Source organism: Podarcis raffonei, chromosome 14, assembly GCF_027172205.1.
Source record: "Podarcis raffonei isolate rPodRaf1 chromosome 14, rPodRaf1.pri, whole genome shotgun sequence".
Taxonomy (NCBI): Eukaryota; Metazoa; Chordata; class Lepidosauria; order Squamata; family Lacertidae; genus Podarcis; species Podarcis raffonei.
Window position 1 is genome coordinate 6,430,511 of NC_070615.1, and position 15,230 is coordinate 6,445,740.

Genomic DNA, 15,230 nt, shown 5'->3' on the forward strand with positions numbered 1-15,230 from the left:
GTTTAGTCAATTGATGTTCTGTTACTTTTTTGGTATATTTTAAATTGTACATCATACATGCTTTTATAATTGTATGTCATTTTAAGACACTATTGTAGTAAGTAAGTAAGTAATGAATGAATGAATGAATACATGAATAAATAATTGCAATTAATAATAATACTGTTTCCCAGAACTGAGCTCTGCTTTGACCTTGAATAAGTGTCAACTGAGGAATTGGCTCTTCCCGATAGAAGGGACCTGCAAATAATTAGAAACACCAATCCCCCCCCCCAATTTGTATCCAGAGCATTTTAGAGCTAGTTATCAGACCAAACTCTCACCAACTTCCTTAAGAAATGCCTTTCTGGAGCTGTGTTTCCAAGCGATGCCCACTGCAGTCTTGGATGGTCGCTACAGGAACATCCCATACCAAAATAGACTTTGAATTTGTGGTCAGCCTCAGGTGGGAGACATCCCTCATTACCTGATAGCCTGCCCCTTATATAAAGATCCTATTGCTTTCTGAAACCTTTGCTCATACAAGCAAGCAGATACGCCCTGATAGAAATGGTCCGGTTTCTTTCGAGTGACAATAATGGCTTCATAACACAGAGTGGCTCTCTATGCACTGGCTGCAAGGGAAAAAATCACTATAAATTGTTGTGGTGAGTGGAGGTTTAATTTGAAATCAAGCTGGATTTGAGTTTGTTGGTGTCTCTGATAACCCCTCTCTTACAGCATGGATGTTGGCTCATATTATGGATCTGTATTGTTTTATTGGTACTGTTTGTCATGGTCTTCAGCTAGAACAATAAACTTATATGGAATTGAAAATCAATAATAATAGAGCCAGGGCAAAATAAAAAAATTAAAAGACAATTTAAAAATAGCATCAAATACATTAAAAAGTTTCATACAGTGGTACCTCTGGTTATGAACTTAATTCGTTCCGGAGGTCCTTTCTTAACCTGAAACTGTTCTTAACCTAAGGTACCACTTTAGCTAATGGGGTTACCTCTCCCGCCGGCATGCGATTTCTGTTCTCATCCTGAGGTAAAGTTCTTAACCCGAGGTACTACTTCTGGGAGTCTGTAACCCGAGGTGTTTGTAACCCGAGGTACGACTGTATTTTGGTAAGGTGAATCCCCCACCCCTCTCTAAATTTCACTGTCACCAGCAGTTAATGGGAAGCTGCCAACTGAGTAATGCCTAGCAATCTGTAGTGTAGCACACAGGACACACGGGACCAAACCCTGGGACTTCCCCTGCCAGAGTCGTGCCAGGCCAACTGGCACATTTTCCTTGCTCTGGCAAGTGACTGAGGTGGTAATAAGGATTTCAAGTTTGCTTCTGAGTCCCAATAGCTGCTTTTCAGGCCTTATCCTTTTCAGGCCTTATCCTTGGAGGCTGAAGGTTGCAATGATGAACTCCTGTACTTCAACACTCACCATAACACTATTGCTGAAAGCTAACTGGAGTCTGCATTGGCAATTATAATAGATATTTATAGGATTTTGTATTATATAGTGATGTTTCCTCTTTGGCTTGCTGAATCCGTGCCATGGTGGGGAGCTCCCGTTGCTCTGTCCCAGCTTCTGCCAACCTCGCAGTTCGAAAGCACACCAGCACAAGTAGATGAATAGGTACCGCTGCAACAGGAAGGTAAACGGCATTTCCATGCGCTCTGATTTCTGTCATGGTGTTCTGTTGCGCCAGAAGCAGTTTAATCATGCTGGCCACATGACCCGGAAAGCTGTCTGTGGACAAAAGTGTACACACACACACAGGTCACAGGGTGGTTTACAATACAAAAATACAGAAATACATAACATAGTAACAAACCAAAACAACCCCCATAGTTTAAAAGGCCATAAATTGCTTAATTAGCCAAAGGCCTGGGAGAAGAGGAATGTTTTCCCTGGTGCCTAAATATATGTAGTGAAGGCACCAGGCAAGCCTCCCTGGGGAGAGCATTTCACAAGTGGGAAGCCACTACAGAAAAGGCCTGTTCTCATGTTGCCAGCCTCTGGAATTCTCATAGAGGCGGCACACAAACAAGGGCCTCAGATGATGATTGCAGGGTCTGGTCAGTTCATATGGGGAGAGGTGCTGTTTTTGGAAAAATAATTATTATTGGAGAAGGAAAGAGAATGGTAATGACTTTTGCAAATATGTATTGTGTAAAATGATTGAATTATTTAAAAATGTTATTATTTGGCATATATTGGTGCATAACATCATTGAATTATTTTTAATATATTTATTTGGGGGCATTTATAGCCTTCCTAATAACTGAAGTTTGCGAGGTGGCTTAGAATACATTTTAAAATGCAATAAAGTAGATAGGATTTTATTATGCAAGGGGCAAAGTTGTATACAACACTCCCCACAGTCTCCCGGAGGGTGTTGAGAGCAAGGAGTGCCTGAACTGCAGCTGACCAAGGTAGGGCAGAAGACAGGGCTGCTAGTATTTATTCGAGGCATAAGCAGCCCAGGGGCTTCGGCCTGCCAGTCATCACAAGGCCCAATGTGGTACACGCCCTTCTTCCCAGGTGCCAAGGGGAGGCAGTGGTCGTAGGTGGGACAACACAACCACACAGCTACAGGAGATGTCAAGTGGCAAGGATGCTTCCAAGGGGAGGGGCTACGCCCTGCCTGGGTATAAATGGTGTTAAGTGGGAGCCACCCCAGCACCCTTCAAAAGCTGCTGGACTCATCAGCCCCAGCAGATGTGGCCATTGATTTGAGAGGATGGGAGTTCTGGTCCAGCAACATCTGGAGAGTACCATATCGGCTACCCCTTATGGTCATGAAAGAGAAAAAGCTTTTCAGAATGTCAGTGCTCTTTCCCCAAGTCCCAAAGGAGCTGAGGAAGAACCATTCACCACAAGAAAGAGAAGCCAAATGTCCTGCATGACACCTGTGCTCTTCTCCTCCAACTTTGTGGCTGGGAAAGGTGTGTTCCTGAGACAGAAACCCAGTGCTAAGATGGCTTCTACCTCTCCCCCATTAAAAGAAGGAAGCCAGCCACCATTTATGCTCTCCTAAACTCATTTGGCTCCTGCCAACCTAGCAGTTCGAAAGCACGTCAAAGTGCAAGTAGATAAATAGGTAGCACTCCGGCGGGAAGGAAAATGGCGTTTCCGTGCGCTTGCTCTGGTTTGCCAGAAGTGGCTTAGTCATGCTGGCCACATGACCCGGAAGCTGTACGCCGGCTCCCTCGGCCAATAAAGCGAGATGAGCGCCGCAACCCCAGAGTCGGCCACAACTGGACCTAATGGTCAGGGGTCCCTTTACCTTCAAACTCATTTGGAAGTGGGGAAAGGCATGTGCCTCAGGCACAAGCCAAGGGTCAAGATGGCTTTGTCTTCTCCACTCACGACTGAAGAACAAGCCAGTCTCAGTTCAAAGTGGCAGTCAGGTTCCTTTCCCCTTCCCCTGAGGAGAAGGCAGTTGGCCGTCCCGATTTCCCCCTGCCTCACTTCAGAAGGGGTCCATGAGGTGTCTTCTGTTTCCCGCCTTTTTACTCAGAACTAGAACCAGCACTGTGGTTCTTCCTGTCTTCTTTTCCCCTTCAGCATCTCACAGAGTAGTGCTTTGGAGAAAGATGACCACTCTGCCTCCCCTTTCCTCTTTATGAGCCACTGGGTCAGAGGGTGGCAGGAGCCAAACAGCAGGCCTGAGGCCTGGTTTGAGCAGAGGGCTGCTCCTCAGTAGCCTTTAGCCTGCCACCTTCTCCCTTCCCCATCTGAGGCACAAGCAGGAGTGGAGCTGCCCAGGCGCTGAAGCAAATGCCAGACACTAACAGAGTTAGGGCCATAACTTCCAGAGGACTGATGTGCTGACTTCTTCCCCTCCTTGAATTGGCTCTTTATTGGAGCTTTAGCCTTCAAACAGCTTCCCAGAAAGCATTGCTCTTCCTGAAAACTGGCCTTTCTCTCTGGAATCTGTTAGGGAGCAGGATGGAAATGGGGACCCCAGAATTTTAGACCAACTACAGGCCAGACATGGGGCAAATACTGCCCAGTGCAAGAGAAGTTTTCTGCACACTTCTCTCCTCCAGCTCGCTGTTATAGGAGAGCCCACCAAGAGCAAGCCCAGAAGAAGCTGTCTTATCCCAAGTCACACCTTTGGTTCATCCGCCTGTGTTTCGCTACTATGCTGACTTACAGCTCTCCATGGTTTCGGTGAGCTGAGTGGCGATTTTAATCTTGCCCCCCTCCCATCCCAGTCAGACATTTTCATCACCAAGCTAGCTCTCCAAAAAGAGCCAGTTAAATGCTAATGGTACTATTAGAACCCAAGAGCTTCCCAAACTTGAACTTGGCTTCCAGCCTTTAGAAGGTGTTCCTTCTTCACATAAGGCACAATCAACCGTTGGGACTTGCTGCCACAAGTGAGTTGGTGACGGCTGTGGGCTAGATCAGTGCTACTCAAAGTGCTGTTCCACAGACCAGTGCCAGTCCGTCAGCCATAGGCTGCTGGTTCACAGTGACTCCTCTGCAGGCCAGCTTGGGCGGGATGCCTTAGGGGCCAAATATGGTACCGGTTCCTGGTACAATGGATTTTTTTTTTTTTGCCAGTCCACATCAGATAGTTTGACATGGCTCCAAAAGGGCCTTTGACACATTCATGGAAGCCAAACTTCACTTACAATTTGCTCTGGGCTATGGTCTCTAACTGCAACCTCCATGCTCAGAGACAGTATACCACAAATGGTATACCAGAAAGGCAAATCCTCAGGTGCCCAATGGCTCTCCTGTGTCATGATTCATGTGATCTCAGGTGGCGCGATCCACTGCAGTCTACTCAGAAGCAGCGTGGAACCCGAGGCTGCAATTCCCGACCCATATTCTCGCATATGCTGAACGCCACGGGGCACGTGCAGGAGCGCGACGCTGCTTCCAAGCCGCGTTCCCTCGCGCTCTGGAGTTCTGCAGGCAGAAGACGACGAGTAGAAGTCGAGACACCTTACCTTGGCATCAAGTCCCGCTGCGTTCCGCTGGCCGGCTGCTCCTTGCCAAGAAGCGAGTCCTCAATGCGCGGGATTGAAGCCGCCTCCCTCGTGCCTTCCTCTTCGCCGGGGGCGGTTCCTCCGAAGCATGCCTAGGGATGCCAGCAGTGGGTCTCTCCTTCCGGGCAACAGAGCAGGAGCAGCGACAGTGGCACCGGACCCTGGCAGGCAGCGAACACCTGCGACGGCCGGGGCGCTTGGGGGGCGCCCATCTCTCCGGGCCGAGCACCAGAGGAGGCGGGCAGGCGGCTGCGCCTTTTCTCCTCCTCCTGGGCCGAGCGCGCGCCCTACTTCGCTCGCTCCCTGCCTCTCCCGCGACAACAGGAGGGCGGTCGCGCCGACTGAGGCTGCGCGCACGGCAGGCTGTCCGGCCGGCCGACCGACCGACCAAGTCGGCAGCGGCAGCCACAGGAGGCTGCAAGGCGGAGAAGCCAAGCGCAGCGGAGGCGAGGTGCTGCTGCTGCTGCTGCTTGCGCTGCGCGGCCGCGGGCTCCCTTTGGCCGGCCTTCCTTGTGCGCGCCTGGCCGCGATGCGCCTCCCTCCTCCTCCTCCTCCTCCGGCGTAGCAACGGCAGCGGGAGGCTCCTCCTCCTTCGGCGGCGGCTCCTGCTCGGGTATGCGCCCCTCCAGCCAGCAGCCGGGCCAGGCGGCTCCCGCGAGGGCTGCAGCGGTGGCTGCTGGTGGTGGTGGTGCGGCGGCGGCGGCGGCGGGGAAGGCCTAGCCAAGCGAGCCAGCCGCGCGCCCTCTCCGCCCGCCTCCCTTTTTCCGCCTCCGCCTCCTCCTCCGCCAGCCAGCCAGCCCCGACCCGGCAGTGATGGCAGACGAGCCGCAGCAGCACCAGCCACCTCCGACTCAGCAGCAGCAGCAGCAGCAGCCGCCCCCCGAAGCCCCCGGCGGGGTCGTCCCGGTGGCGACGGCGGCCCCTTCGCTGCCGGCGCTGGTGCCCGGGCTGCAGGGGACCGAAGCCAGCGCGCTGCAGCACAAGATCAAGAACTCCATCTGGTGAGCAGCCCGGGGGAGGCTCCGGGCCCGGGGGTGGCTGGCTGGGTGCTCGGGAGGGAGCCGGCCGGGGCTTTACTCATGCATGCGCTGCATGTGCCCAGCCGCCCTGCCTGCTGCATATTGATAGGGCGCTCGGAGCCGCGACGGTGCCGGGTCGGGGTGCCTGGACGGGCCCCTCGCCTTCCAGATCGGGGTTTTGTTTTTGCAAGGGTTGCAGAGCCCCCGGTGCGCCGCCTCCCCTCCCATGCTGTCTTCTGGCTCCGATCCCGCAAGGTTCTTTCTGCGGCGGCAGGAGGAAGAAGGTGGCGGCGGCGGCGGCGGCGCGTGTGTGTGTGCCTGTGTGTCTGCAGGGTGGGGGAGGGGAAATGGAAAATGTGTTTACTCGGCTCTGCGGAGGGAGAGCGAGACAGACCCGGGCAGACAGAGCCAGACACGCTCGTATGGAGAAGGGGTCGGGCTGGGCGCGCAAGCCAGGGTGCACGTCTGCCTGCATGCTTCCTAGCTAGCTGGCTGGCGACCCAACACAAAGCTCGCCAGGCGCTGCTTTGCACGGGGCTGCTTCCCGATCCACAGTCGCGTCCTGTGCTGCCCGGGGCAGGAGGCGAGAGACATGCCTCCCCCCCCCGCCTCGCCCCATCGTGTGCAAAGCAGCAGGTCGTTCCGTGAAGGGGCATCGCCTCGCCTGGCGGCTGGCTGGGCTCGCCCTCTCCTCCTCCGCCCAGCGCCCCCCCACCCCAAGGCGCGTTTGTCGGAGGAGGCGGGGGCGCCTCTGCCGCATGTTGACATGCATCTCTTTCTCCCTCCCCTCCTTGCTGCAAACACCAGAATGGGGTGACTTGCCTCTTGCTGAGCAGCAATAGCAGCAGCAGCAGCAGCCCCTCGCTTGTTTACAGCTGTTGCCGCCGCCGCAGCCCCCCTTTTTTGCAGCGTAGGGCGCCGTTTCCTCGGCACTGCTCCGGGTTTTCCGCCAGAATCAGACCTCCCCTTTGAGCAAGAGAGCTGGAGAAGATGTTCATTCAAAAAAGACTGCAATACGTTGTTCCTTGGGTACACTCCTAAAGGCAGGGACTGACTCGCTGTCTGCCATTGAGGATTTAGCCACTACACTGGCTTGCGAAGTGGGAGGCACCTGAGCTTTGCCTTCCATTTGAAGCCTTTTTCAGCTGAACCGACTTTTTTGCAAAAATAAAATTCCTGAAAATGAAGTGTCTTTCAGTGCTTGAAAAACACAGTATAAAGGCCTTTCACTTTCCCTGGGTGCACGATGTCCTTTGAAACCTTTAATGCATTTGCTCTTGTGGTTTAAAAATGACATTTTGGGTGTGTGTAGTGCTGATCTGAAATTGAGATCTACATGGTGTAAAATATATGGGGCAGATTGAATTGTCAGTGGAAGCAATACAGGTTGTGTGAAGGGATTGCATTTGAGATGGTGAATTGCACGCAGGCTTTGGGGAACAGACTATTAAGTAGCCTTTAAAAATCTAGGCGAAGGAGGTGTCTGCTGACTCCAGCCTGCTCGCTGCCATTGTTTTGTTTACAGAATGCCATGAGTTAGAAGTTCTCTCCATCAGCATCCTGACTGTGTCTTAAATTGCTGCTGCTACTGAAGTGTTTGATTTACAGTATTATTATTTTTTTAGACACCCACTTAAAATATTTTCCCATTCTCCTAGTGTTCAGAAATCAGCCTCTTGAATAGGGTGTTTACATCAGTGGTTTCAGGGGAGGTGTAACATCCAAGTTGGAAGACAAAATGGCTACTAAGTAAAACCTCTTCCCTTTTATATGAACTTGGGTGTATAGGCTTAGTTCAAGCACAACACCATAGCATTGTTTGTTTTAATTCCCAATAAAATTGGGGCTTCTAGGACATCCTTTTTTAAAAAGACACATATACAACCTGCCAAATGTTTTTGCATAGCCTTGGCTGCTTTAGCTAGGGGTTGGCTTGTCAGTCTGATGGGAGTGAATGGAGGATGCCCAGTGGCAGTGGCTGCTGGAATGGTTCTGTTACTGGGAGTGTGACCAGCCAGCACAGAGTACCCAAAGCCATCTTTGGGGAGGCAGCTTTTTTGCTTACCCTAAAGGTGATCCTGAATGCCGCGTCTGGGAAGGAAGCCCCGCCAGTTTGAATGAGCTTGTGTCTCAAGTGTTCAGGATTCTAGCTCTGGGCGCATGCTGCAGATAATAAGGATTAGTTTCCTTTTAACCCCATCTCCCCATTGGCTGCTCTTGGCCCCAGAGTCTGTGATCCTGTGTGTGCTTAGCAACAAGTGTGTCCCCTTGAACTCAGCCATTCAGGCTTCAAAAAAACATGTCTTGAAGCTGGGATTTATTTGTGTTTCACCTTTCCTCCACGCATCTTGGCGCCACACCTGTGAGGGCCCTGCCCTCTTATTTCTGCAACAACAGCCCTTTGGGGTGGGCTAGTAAGCTGAGAGAGAGTGGGCCAAGGTCACTCAGGGGACCACAAGTGAGGAAGAGGAACATGTGAGCCCTCATTGAAGCTCTGTAGCCACTGGGCAAGTCTTTCACCATTTTCTCAATCGTGTGGCTACAGGTGGGATGGGGATTCAAATTCATACACATGATTTTGGGAATAGAACTGGGAATTGGAATTGGGATTGTATAGAGTAGTGTCTTGTTGCATGTATCCTTGCGTCTGTGAAACAGCAGCTCAGAAGCATTTTGTGCAGTGCTCTCAGGAGATTGTGCCATGGTGTGTGCTCTGGGCTGGTTTTCATTGCTGTTGCTTTGTAGTGGACTGCTAGTAAACAGTCTTCAGCTTGAATGGCTTCTCTCACTCTTTGCCGGAGTCCATGTGCTCAGCCAGGGATTTTGTAGAGCATAGCTCAGACTTGCAGTTCCATTACACGCTGAATAGTGCACCGATCTAATGCCCTGAGGTTTGGGGTAGGGTGGGCTAAAAATCCCATAAATAAGTAAGAAAAATTGCTGTGTATGGAAGGTGGCAAATGGTCTGTGTTCTCCATTAACCAATAAAGCTTAAAATGAAACCTTGTCTTTCTGGCTGGGATTACTGAAAAGAGCATCTGAAAATCTGTATGCTAACTCCTGAAACGTAAGTCGGATTTAATGTGACTGACTTCGACTGCAGTCCAAAACACACTTACTAGGAAGTAAGCCTCATTGAATTTAGTGGGACTTAATTCTAAATAAATTATATTATTATTATTATTATTGCTACTTATTTAATTCATAAATCACTTCTATGAGGCATCCTGGAGCAATTTATAACGCAGTATTTTGTGTGTATATCTGCTACATATATTAAAACTTAAAATAATTGCATAGATGAAAACAGTTTAAAAATTTATATTAAAATAGTTTTAAAGAACCACACATACATAAAATCAATTAAAGTCCAGTACAGGTACCAATTGAGATTAAGACCTCCATTTGAAAGGCTTTTTGAAATTATAAATAAACATACATAGGATTTCACTGTTGGTGGGTCAAGAAGGCGGTTTCTTCACACGTTGTAGAGGGGGCAGGTGGGGCTTGTCAACCTGGGAAGGTAGCCCATCTAGGAGAAGGAAAACTTTGATCTTAAACCTCCACGACCTGAGGGGTACCTTTGCGTGAAGGAAAGGCTAAGGAGTAAACCCTACACAAAACTGGAGTGGGGTCCCTAAGATGGTTGGAGGTGTCTTGTACGCCTCCTTCGGGCAACAGCAGCCAAGCTGGTGCCAGACATCTTACTCTGCTTCCCCTTGAGCCACATCAGTGAGGTCGAGAGGGGGGTCTTGTCGTCTGGGCAGTCCAGGACCTCCAGATACACTACCCAGGCTTGCGCCCTAGGGAGGTCAGGTTGGTGCTACTGACTTCACCCTTGGATGCACACTCCATTGTCAACAAGTACAGGTGGCAGCCATTTTAGACACATCCAATCGCTGACAGACAGATCTTTTTGAACCCAAAAGAAGGCAGGATGGGGGTGGGGCAGAATGGGATGTAACAGGGTGGGGGCCACTTATATACACTGTGTGGCAGCCGGAAACAGAACGCCTGTGTGAAAGGATCCCTGCCTGTGCCTAAAAGTGCAGTACACCTCCAGGTGAGCACTAGGGGAGGGACCCAACTTCTAGTTCAACCACTGTCTCTTGGCCTAAAGTACCTCAGAGGGGAAATTGGGTTGAGGAGGGGGAAAATGGAGATGGGTAGAGCCTTTTATGTTTTCTTGGAGGAAAGGTGAGCTTACAAAAAAATATAAAAAATAAAAATGTTATATATCAATAAAATGTTATACGTAAGTTTGCTTCAATGAATTATTAGAATTGTCACTCTCTTAAAATAGCTTTTTAATGACAATTCATTTGCTTTTTAGTGGTTTGCAATTAAAAACAATACCTCAGTATAGGTGCTATTTTAAGATAATTAAAGTAGCTTACAAAATTGAAAGAAGAGCTTCTGTTTGGTGATAGAAGGATAGCTCACCTTTTAATCTCTCTATTGCAGTGGGCGCACTAGTGCCAAAATGTGCCTCCCCTTTAATTTGCATTCCCAACAGCTAAAAGTTTACCTCACTAATTCCCCCTCCGCCACCGATTGATCAAATAATCCTGTAGTTGATTGCTAATTAAACCTGCTCTCCCCATTGTCACTTTTAAAGGGTACAGCGATATATAAGGTAAAGGTAAAGGTACCCCTGCCCATATGGGCCAGTCTTGACAGACTCTAGGGTTGTGCGCCCATCTCACTCAACAGGCCAGGGGCCAGCGCTGTCCGGAGACACTTCCGGGTCACGTGGCCAGCGTGACATCGCTGCTCTGCTATATATATATACAGCGATATATATATATATATATATATATATATATATATATATACACACAGCGATATATAGCAGTTACTAAAATGGAAGACTTGGAGATGATAACAAGTCTGTAAGGACCACAGTGCATTTGGTTGGCTGTGGCCTTGGCCAGCAATATTGTTTCTTGCTTTAGCCACAACAGAATTTATTCTGGAAATTAAAATGAGTTTGACAGGCGATATTTGTTATATTATGAGGCACTTGTAGAACAGGTTCTCTAGGCGCATGGCAAAGGGCCTCTGCAGATGACCTTGGGGCAGGTTTTCCCAACCTGGCGTCCTCCAGATGCTTTTCCACTACAATGCCCATCACCCTCAACGCCATCCTGCAGATGCTGGCCTAATGGGAGTTATAGTCTGACACCTATGGATTGAACCAAGATGACAAAGGTTGCCTCAAGGTATGAACAGGTACAAATGAGAGAAGGCAGTCTGTTAGGCGCTGAGGTCCCAAGCCCTGTCCCTTTACGTGAAAACCAGAACACTGAATTGGGCTCAGGAGTGAATCAGAGGCCAGATTACTTGCTCAAAGCAGCTCACAGCTAAACTTTTTAAAAACTACAGATTGTGTCTGTCCCATGTGTCTACCTTGGCCCTAGGATCACATTCAGAGGTCTTTTCTCCAAGTGCCCTGTCAAATGAGTTGTGGTGGTGACGTTTTTGGTGTTGGTGCCCCAGTTGTGGAATGCCTTACAGTCTTTCTGGTGTGAGCTGAAGACATAATTATTTACAGAGTTTCCATAATTTTTTCTTCTTTTTTGGGGCAGGGGGAGTGTTTTTTAGATCTGCATTGTTATCATCTGTTATCTGGCTTCTGCTGTTGGTACTATATTTTAGGTTTAACATTTTATGGCCTTTGTCAGCCTGGTGCCCTGCAGATGTTTTAGATTGTAATTCCCATCCGCCCTGGCAGATGTTCTGGAGTACAACTCTCATTGTCCCAGCATCATAATGCAGCCATGCTGACCAAGGTTGATGGGAGTTGTGGTCCGACACGTGTGAAAGGCACCCAAGGTTCAAAATTTGCCAGGTTCTTTTTGCGACTGGCGTGGGTCCAATTGCGACCAAGTGGAGATCTCTGGATGCTAGGCTGGTGACTGACTTCTCCATCTGACTGGCCCCTCCAGCTTTCTTAAGCAGGTAAGCAGGTTTTGGTGACAGCAACTTCAGTTTAAGGAGCCATTTGGTACCTAGCTTATATATCTGAGTTTCTAACACTTTGGGGTTACCCTCCCTCTGAAGGAACATATACATAACTTTGGGAGTGCTTCTAGATCCTTTGCAGTAACTCAGGTGGCCTCAGTGGCACAGACAGGCTTCCATCAGCTTTGGCTGGTGGCCGAGCTGCACCCCTCTCTGACATGGATAGCTTAAGTTATGTTGCCTATGCTCTGGTAACCTCTAGATTAGATTTCTGCGACATGTTATATGCAGGGCTGCTTCTGAAGATGGTTTGGAAACTTCAGCTGGTGCAGAATTAAGTGGTCAGGGGCGTGATGGTTTGGGCATATTACACTGATCTTGGCCCTACAGCATTGGCTGCCAGTTAGTTTTCAAGCCCAATTGAAAGTCCTGGTTTTGACCTATACAGTGGTGCCTCTGGTTACGGACGCTTCAGGTTACGGACGCTGCTAACCTGGAAGTAGCTGCTTCTGGTTGCGAACTTTGCCCCAGGGTGCGAATGGAAATCGCGCGCCTCTGGTGGCCCCATTAGCAAAAGTGCGCCTCGGGATAAGAACGGTTTCAGCTTAGGAACGGACCTCCGGAACGAATTAAGTTCGTAACCAGAGGTACCGCTGTACAGCCTTAATTGGCTCAGGACTGCAGTACCTCAAGGACCTCTCCCCATATGAACCAACCTGGACCCTGTGATGATCACCTGAGGCCATTCTTTGTGTGCCATCTCCACAAGAGGTCGCTTTTTCTGCGCTGGCTCCCTGTTTGTGGAATGCTTTCCCTAGGGAGGCCCACCTGGCACCTTCATTACATATCTTTAGGCACCAGGCAAAAACGTTTCTCTATAACCAGGCCACAGGCTGACAGCATTCCATGGCCTTTAAGATGTGTTTGGGGGGAGGGTTACATATTTGTTTTTGTTTTATTATGTCTTTTGTGTTCTCATTTTGTATTTTTCTGTTGTGAACTGGACTGTGATCTTTGGATGAAGGATGTATGCAAAATTAATAAATAAATAAATAAAATTAATAAGTTTTAAATGGGTTGCAGCCATAACAATTGACTCTTTTCTTGTAGCTGATTAAGTATTGTGTAAAATTAAAATGATTTGGTATCATCTAATCCTGTCAGGATTATTCTTTTCTGCCCATCTGAAATGGATATGATGAAATGATGTCTGCTTTGTTGTCCATTTGAGGCGTGTGTGTGTTTATATATACAATAATCGAAATGCCACACAGGCATCAGTGAGCTACATACCGATGCTGTTTTTGTTTTGTTTTTCTGGCCATGAACTGTTTTTTTCCTCTTACAGTACTGATGAAAAGGCCCAAGCTGATCTCTGAGCTCTTTATTTCCCCTTTTCTCCTTCATGGATTACAAGTCTAGACAAAAAGACCAGGCCTGAGCAGCAGCGCCCAGACAACCCTGATTAGTGTCACTTAGGGCAGGGTTGCAAATTGCCCCAGCCTTTGCTGCACTTTGGGGATTTAATCTCTGTGTTTCTGTTTTTATTTTAGATTCATTAAAGCTTTTATGCTAATCGCTTTTGTGTCCAGACACTTAAACATCAAAAGGGAGAGAGATCTTTGTTCAGCTCAACTGCTTGTGAATATGGGATTTTGGTTAATTTAGAGTGGAGTGGAAAGAAAAGGTAAAAATAAAAAATTAGGGCGGAGTGAGCATTGTATGGCCCACTGTGTGTTTGTGGAGGGTGCATTTGACAAAGAGGCATCTCTGATGCTCCAGACTTTTGAGAGTCAGTCTGCAGTTTCACTAAGGCTGCTAAAGTGTGTTCCACTTGTGAGTGCTATTGCTGGCGGGCTTGCCCTGTTAGGGCATCTGGTTGGTCACTGTGAGACCAAGATGCTGGACTGGAGGGGCCCCCTTTGGCCAGATCCAGCCGGTCAACATGGTGCCCTGCAGATGTGTTGCACTACAGCTCCTATCAGCCACAGCCAACATAGCAGTGCTGTCAGCCCCGGTAACGTGCGGTCATGCTGGCTGGGACTTACAGAAGCTGTAGTCCCAAACATCTGCTGAGTGCCAGGCCAGGTTCAGGGAAGGCTGGTGCAACAACTTTCACACAGTTGCCAATAATGCAACCCCTGCGACCATCTGCCAAGCAGTGCCTCACACATTCACATTACATGTTGGTGTGTGAGAGTGAAACCCTGTCCCCCGTTTTGAAGGAGACAGTCTCATTCTTGGTGCCACTTCCCACCATTCTTCCGTGAGAAAGTCACAGAAATGTGGCCAAGGCCTTTCTCTTCAAGTAAGCTGGAGACAGGTGTTTTGGGTGCTACCCAGGGCTAGAAGTCAACTGGGACCCACCATGTGACTCCTTCAGAAAGGGGCAGATGTGCTCTTGTCTCTCTGCATGCTTCTGTATCCTGAACCAGGTGGAGATTCTGAATGTTCTTTAGAGCAACCACACATATATTAGGCTGCCCAGACGATAATCCCGATCGATCAGGGTCCTGTCAGAAGTTAGTGAAGTTGTTGTAGTTTGGCTCAGCTTTGGTACAGCTTGAATGGCACCCTCACTAGCCCCTTTTGACATGACCCTCACTGCAACACAAAGAAATAAAAAATCCCAACCCTGTTTCTGCCAAAGGCTTTAATGCCAAATCAGAGTGGTACATAGGCAGGCAAAAGGTTATAGGGTGCAACAGCAGCTACATGGGACATACATAAACAAAATGCCAGCTAAGACGTTGATCCAACAAGCAACTTGCACATATTCCCAAAGTTCTTTGCCTTCCACACTTTCTGATGCGCTGTTCTGATGTTGTATCTGTTGTGTGTAGAATTTTGGTCTCCAAGAACAGCAGTTTTCATTCAAGAGGACCCCATGGATAAACACAATCCCAGTTTTTTATCCAGTTTTTGAGACCATTTGGCTATCCCAAAGAAAGGGCTGCAAAAGTCATAGTTCCTCAGCGAATCAGAGTGGGTCAAGTGCCCAACCTACTTGCCCCAAGACCTTGTAATTAAAGCATCTTCAACAGAACTTAAGCTATCAAGGTAGTGGATTGCAAGTCCCATTAAGGATGCAGACTAGTGTTTTCCCCCAGCAGATGTCCCATAAGGATAATGCTAGAAATGTAAAGAAAACAGTGATGCTGGCATGGCCCAGCCCCTGTTCATTTCAGTAGAACTTGGCCAGGTGGATTTGCTGGTGGATTTGATTTTTACCCATTTTAATTAGTGTGTGT

At 48.7% G+C, this 15,230-nt stretch overlaps 1 protein-coding gene and 1 long non-coding RNA gene across 2 annotated transcripts in view; one reads left to right on the top strand and one right to left on the bottom strand.

Annotated features, from left to right (window-relative positions):
• Nucleotides 1-327: 327 nt before the first annotated feature.
• Nucleotides 328-4,630, bottom strand: LOC128401856 (uncharacterized). The gene is made up of 2 exons (XR_008327545.1): nt 3,280-4,630; nt 328-1,739 (listed from the first exon to the last, which is right to left on the bottom strand). It is a non-coding gene; the product is annotated as an uncharacterized LOC128401856 (long non-coding RNA).
• Nucleotides 4,631-5,804: 1,174 nt separating this feature from the next.
• Nucleotides 5,805-15,230, top strand: part of RFX7 (regulatory factor X7) — a 43,221-nt gene continuing 33,795 nt past the window's right edge. The window contains exon 1 of the mRNA XM_053365382.1: nt 5,805-5,997. Coding sequence (XP_053221357.1) covers nt 5,810-5,997 — 188 coding nt within the window. The 5' untranslated portion in view covers nt 5,805-5,809. The remainder of the gene's footprint in view (nt 5,998-15,230) is intronic.